The 7082-nt window shown below is 29.4% G+C and overlaps 1 protein-coding gene across 1 annotated transcript; it reads left to right on the top strand.

Moving 5' to 3' along the window:
- The first annotated feature begins 293 nt into the window (after positions 1 to 293).
- On the top strand, positions 294 to 1254 carry LOC116775783 (3-oxoacyl-[acyl-carrier-protein] reductase FabG-like). Its single transcript, XM_061525180.1, has one exon. The coding sequence runs from the start codon at positions 360 to 362 to the stop codon at positions 1143 to 1145; it is 786 nt and encodes a 261-aa protein (XP_061381164.1). The 5' UTR covers positions 294 to 359; the 3' UTR covers positions 1146 to 1254.
- Positions 1255 to 7082: the final 5828 nt, after the last annotated feature.

Here is a 7082-nt window from a genome sequence, read left to right as displayed (position 1 = left end):
TCAAATAAGAAATAGGCCTTACATTACTTAATTATACGGTAATAATTTTCACATGTTACGTACATTTAAACTCTTTTTTTTATTTGACATTAATAGAAATATTATACTTTCCAAGAACGTGATGTTGGAATGCTATTTATATCAAATATTTGTTTAATAATATTTAAATAACGTTTTAAAGTAATTATTGATATTGCATTAGTATGCTTATCTCTTCTTTACTGCAACTGTTACAGATGTTATCAGTTGCCATCCTATATAAGATCGAATGTATTTTGGACTTACCACAAATATATAAACTGTTCGGCTGATCATAACTGTTCTAATATTTAACACACTTTAATGAATTATAGAGGAAAATGAATTTTAAAAATAAAGTAATATTAATAACGGGTGCTGCTTCTGGTATAGGAAGGGAAATTGCTATTCAATTTGCTAAACTATCTGCAAATTTATCATTACTAGATATCGACTTAGAAAATTTGAAGTCCGTCGCAGAAGAGTGTCGTAATTTGAGTGAATCTAAAGTATTTACATTGGTTGCAGATTTAGGAAAGAGTGATAACGTGAAAACTGTCGTTGATTTAATAAAACAAGACTTCGGGAAGATTGATGTACTTGTGAATAATGCTGGCATTGCTCGTATCGGTGATATAAAATGTGATGATTTATTGAAGGACGTTGACAATGTCCTTAATATTAATCTGATTTCTGGTATAACTCTTACACATTATGCTGCCGAGGCTTTAATAGAAAGTAAAGGATGTATTATTAATATAGCAAGTATAATGGCAGAGAAAGCAGGTATAGGTTCACTAGCGTACAATGTATCGAAGGCTGCAGTGTTACAATTTACAAAATGTGTGGCCTTGGAGCTCGCTGATAGCGGAGTTCGTGTGAATTGCATATCCCCAGGATCGGTGAAGACTAATGTTTTGAATAATGTGCTACCACCTTCAGAAGACTTCAATAAGTTTTGGGATGGTTTAATTGAGGACCATCCAATGCGGCAGTTAACTACAACCGAAGATATCGCACACATGGCAGTGTTTTTGGCAAGTGACAAAGCAAAAAGCATCACTGGCTGTAATTACATTGTGGACTCTGGAAAAACATTGATCAAATTTGCCTCTCACTTTCCATGAAAATCATTAAAGAAAGCAATAGTGTATTTTCCCTTCATTATTATTTAAAATGGTGTAGGCTATTCGCGTGTATGATGAATGCTAGAAAAATTAAATTAAAATTTTTCAATTATGAATTATAAATTGAGATTCACATAAACAATACAAAGAACCAAAAAAACTTTAGAATAATTTGAAACCAATGACTTAAAAATATTCACTTTTGTAGATTTTCCCTGTTTAGGCGGTTCTGTAAAAATCAAACGAGCTGTCGTTGCTGGTGTTGTCGAATCGGCTGGAGGAGTACAAACCAAGCAACGTAGATCGGTTTGTTGGTCCTTCTGTCTTCTATGCCAGCAACACACATAAAATAACACTTAGTTCAGACTAAGGATGAAACGTGTGACAGATATATTGTGGTACCAATAACACACTCTCTATACACAGAATATAACCCTTTTCTGCTAAATGTTCTTCTGAAGTAGTTATTTCAGGGTTTAAGCGTTTCCGCCCACTTGTTGTTCATATGATGATGATAGTTATTATATTTTATTTCGTCCCATTAATATGACTCAAAGAAAAGCTCCCCTTGAGATTATACAAGTTTCTTCTTTATGTAACAGATGGCGCTCTTATTATGCATAGACGCCATCTGTTAGAGAAGCGTGGTACTAAAGAACAAAGGCGACATAAATATAATGTACTTTTAATTAAAACACAAATTCATTAAGATCGTCAACTTTTTAAGTGTGTTAGAAATATATCTTTTTTTCAATTATACCATATACAATTTAAAATTCAATTATACCATATTTAAAAAGTTTTTTGATATATTCACCACAATATGTCCCTTGTTTTATTAATGAATCCTTATTTTAGATCTACGCCCGAACTCACATTAATTTCCGATTAAGACTGATTATGTTAATTGCCCTTTGTACGAAAATTTATTCTTGTACTGAAATCATAAATTCCAATATGGAGGTATTTATATGAGGATATTTAAAACTACCGTATCTCAAATTAACATAGCTCATGAAATAAGATAAACGGATAATTAAACAATATTATTATTAATATATATCCATCAATTGTTTCATGTGCAAAATATATATGACATTTTTCAAACCACCATTCCCTTTATGGTCACTTTTGTTTTTTATCCATAACGAGACAAAGGTCGTTAACCCAAATGAAGATTTTTTTTTTTAATCTAAGCAACAAAGAGAAGTTTTGTTCCTCTTTTTATAACCAGAAAAGACATTGCATCGTTTTTGTATTTAATCAATGCAATAAAATCTTTAAACATTAGAAGAGCAGTACACTAAGCTAATCATAAAGCTCGTGGACTATGTAATTTTGTTCTTTGTGTGATGATGTCCTGAATATCTCGTAATAGTGAAATATTTGTATCATAACACTTTTTATACGTTAAATATTATACACACATACACACACATTGAACAACTTAAACACACATTATATTGAACTTTTACTAAAGAGTCAAAGTTAAATAAGAATTTTGGCTATTAATAAAATATATAACTGTATGTAAAACTAGTATGCTTTCGGATTTACTACGCGAGTTTTTATTATTTTAAAAACGACGAATTGTCTGCCCGTGATCACGGTTGCTGAAAAGTAACCGAGACGTCGGGATTATTTAGTTTTCAAATAATAAAATTCGCGTAGTAAATCCGAAAAAATATGAGTTTTATTTAAATGACTCGCGTAAGTCTTAGATCGCATTATATAACTGTATGGATTTACTCAACTAAGTCCTTCCTAGTTAGCTTGCGATACAGGCTACTTCAACCTCGTCCAAACCTCGGGCAAGTTAAAGGTCACGTGACCACTTTAACTTCCGTTTTCTTATATTAGACTTGTTATCTTGCAACGGGAAAGTCTCGAACTTAGCATCGAATAGTTCAATATCAGATATAACTTTTTATAATTTAAAAATTATACTCGGTATACTTTACTCTTTTAGATATTTTTTAATTTGCTTATAAATTAATCATTAATGTTATTCAATTTATTCGTATTTGCAAAACTTACTCAAACGAATTATATATTAATATACTATTAAATGCATATGTTTTTACTAGCTTTCATATTTATCCTTGTATATTTTTCGTCATACAAATTTCGGATCCTTTGATTAGTTTCACTTAAATTTTGTTTTTGGTACTTTTTTTAATATAAAAAGTGTTTTAATATTTATAAGGTAATTAAAAGTAAAATAACGATTATATTTAAAATGATTCTATATGATTTGAAGTGTATTTCTAAAGCAAATATTCTTAACACAGATAAAATAAAGGTAAATTTAATTGCTACATTTTTCAGTTTCTGAACTAGTATTTTTATTAAATTGACTTGAATTTAGAATATTTAATACGGAAAAATCACACTGGCTCAATATAAAAGTTATTTGAGGTTCTATTCAATCTATTTTACAAGATCTTGGCACACTGCTTTGATGCATTTAGATTAAATTTAAAATTGTATTTGTAGATTTCTCTTCAATTTATTTGAAAATCGAACAGCTTAGACAAACATGTTTGAAATTATCTGTATGGAGAGATCTCAAAAAAAGATATTATTTAAGATATATTCTATAAGATTTCTTTACACCAATAAGAAAATGACACCCACAATTACTTTATGTTGGTAAACCTGTTTTTAAGTAATAAAAAAAAAAAAATAAACACAACTGTTCACAGCATTATTGACATTCGTTATTTTAACAAAATTACACTCCCTTCCTACTAAAGGTATAGGTTAACTGAATGATAGGCTACTAATTTTTTTTTACTGTAAATTAGTAAGGAGTTAGGAAATTATTTTGGATACTTATAATCTTTCCGCTTCATGTATCAATTAAATTAATTAAATAATGAAAAAAATATATAACTTGATGAACAATAAATGAACGAGTCATCTCGTTTTAAATGAAATCCAGCTCTACTTAGCAAATTCTTATAATTTTTTTAAAGCATACGAATACTGAACATTTTCAATTTCCTTTTCATTAAAATCCCATAGCTGCTTCCATATTTTTTTCTGAATTCTAATGTTCTTAGTTAATTATATATTTCAGCAGGAAGGCAGAATCTGGCTAAAGCCGGGATAATTGCCAGGAAGAAGAAGATGAGGTTCATGGGTAATTGTTATTACCAAAATTATTCTTGACTGACAGATCATGTCAAAATTTTATATTTCAGTGTCAACCCTATGTTAAAAATCTCAAATCTGAATACAAACGAAAGCATAACAACCTTATTTAAACAAAAAGGTAATATTATTGATGTTCTGCTAAAGTTTAAGGGTTATGCAATTAAAATTTGTACCTGACGTTGTTAGAAAACATTGATTGATCGCTCGTTTAAGAAACTTTGCTTTCGAACATTAATTTTATTTATGAAAATAGCAATTTTTAAAGTAACTTTTAATAAATCGCCTGTATTTAGTGCAAATATTATATAATGTTATAAAAAAATCTATGAATAATTTTATTGTAGTATTTTAATTCCGTCTAAATTGATAGTAGAGCAGATTAAATAATATTTGAATCATTGTTAAGCGTACATACATAAATAATGTAACCTAGTATTTTTTTTAATATAATCTTTATTATTATTTTTATTTTGAATACAAGGTTTCCCGTATTTTCCACTTGATTTTCGTATATCTGCTTGATTCAGCTCAGCGATCGCATTAGCTTCTATCAGATTTCAAAGCGATCGAAAGTCTTTGAACATCTGCTTCCATGAGAACAGTACCAGAAATCATTTTCATGAGAAAGGAATGCAGCATTTGAAGTTTCAATTACGTCTTATCATACTAATATTAAAAATGAATAAGTTTATTGCAATGTTCTTTACACACACATAAACTTCTTAAGTGATTTTTTAAAAAAACCTTTACAATATATAGCTCAGGCTTTAACACAATATACAGGAGATGATTTGTTTAGAAAATTCTGTGTAATACCTTTGGAAAAATGATCAAAACATTGCATTTTATATGGAGTTGAGTGACGAAGTTAATGGATGTATGGAGGTTGGTTAAGAAGTATATTTTTAAAGGGACCCTTTATATATTTTGTAAGTGAACGTGAAGTGTACGCAGAACAGTAATATAGGAATCGATGCTTTTGTTATTCTTAAATTATCCTCTGTCAACATTATATGACCGGGTTGTAATCGCAATGACCTTTCTTATTAATATCCCATTGTATGCGATTAACCTATTAAAATAATCTTTTTCCATAACTTTAGGTCACTTATCATATACTGTTGTTATGTGATAGAATACAAAAATATATAAATTAGAGTTACTTAAAATTTATTACTATGAAGTATCACTAATACTTACTCGTAATTACTTAATTAATTTACCATGGACATATTTCCTTAGTCCTTAAAGTTAAAGAATCTGTAGCTTCTACAAAGAAAAAGCAGAATTTATAACCTTTTTGATGTACCTGAAATTGCGCAGACAAAGATATGTGTGATAGCAAATAAGTAGAACATTTTAATAATATGACAGTGATTAAAATAAAAATATACGGTGACTGAACTTTAATATTAAACAATATCTGTTTATATAATTACAATTAAAGGCTTTTAAAGAAAATAAGAAACACAAAGGTACTTCTCTTTTAAATTCCATACAAAAAAGCATGAGAGAGATCTCATAAATAAATTAACAGATTTCCGATACACTAACATATTCAGTCACTGAGATTTTTCAAGGTGAGTTAGCTTAAACTGACGCCAATTTAATAAAGCACTGTCTCCTATATGTGAATGTAATTTGTGTGAAATTAATCTTTATTATGTTAGAAATAAGATTCTTTTACAAACGCGGGGTACTGGCGACAAATCCAGCACTCCCGAAATGCGAACATATCATACTATATTTATTATCTATTTAAATTGTTTGTGTTCCATTCTAAGAAATTCGCTTCACATTTAAACTCCTTCATTTCATGTAGTCTATATATATATAATACAATCTAAGGTACATACATTAATCTTAGATTGGATTAGGCACCTCAAGCTGTAAGTGCCTTCATATGACGCATTAAATCCCGACGATATACAATAAATATTTGTCATGACTGTTGTAAAAAGTTCCTTTAGGGTTGTCGTTTCAGACAGGAAACCGATGTGGAACTTTCATTTTGCTAAGTGCTTGCGCGGTCGTCTTCTGGCAGGCCTAAAAGGCTTATTCACTGTGCGTGAAACGTGTTCGATATATTGCGTTTCAATGAAGGCATTACAAGGATAGCTAGGGTGCCGAAATTTCAGATTCGATACAAAAAAAAAACATAAAGCAAATAAAAATTTGGTAAAGATAGTTCTGAATTCAATATTACGTGTATTATTTAATCAGTGTAGACTGTGAAGGATCAGTGGTATTGCATCAATCCGGCTTTGATTAGGCCGTTACAACTTTGAACAGTATATCCTAATTGAATGTTCCAAATAACGGTATCAGCACGGGCAAATAATCTAATTAGTTCTAGTATATCCGTCGATATATCTATGATACTTCAACTCCGAAATAGAGTCTCTTGTAGAATCAATTCCATGACATATATGGTGATATGTGATGAGATTGGTAAGCAATTATTTTTAAATTGAAGATAATATAGATTTTGTATTTTTATATCAGATTTGCCTGCAATTTCGTTAGGCTTGCAATGTTAATAAAAAAAAAATCTTTAAACTCCGATTTAATGCATTTTAGGGATATTTTTGTATCGTATATTTGCATCACACAGTAATTAAATTGCATCATAAACGGAGTATTTTTGACCATAGAGGCCAAATAACTGTTTAATTATTTAATAATTGTTAGTTTACATGAAATATCATAATTGATTGCATTATGCAACCCATAATGATTGGCAGTGGATGCAATTAATATTTTTTTTTTATAAAATTA

The sequence above is a fragment of the Danaus plexippus genome, chromosome 27, assembly GCF_018135715.1.
Source record: "Danaus plexippus chromosome 27, MEX_DaPlex, whole genome shotgun sequence".
NCBI classification, from domain to species: Eukaryota; Metazoa; Arthropoda; class Insecta; order Lepidoptera; family Nymphalidae; genus Danaus; species Danaus plexippus.
The sequence above is the reverse complement of the archived record's forward strand: the minus strand, read 5'-3'. Positions and strand labels throughout refer to the sequence as shown.

Excerpts from the sequence above, each read along its gene's own strand:
- LOC116775783 (XM_061525180.1), top strand. The coding sequence starts at position 360 with ATGAATTTTAAAAATAAAGTAATATTAATAACGGGTGCTGCTTCTGGT.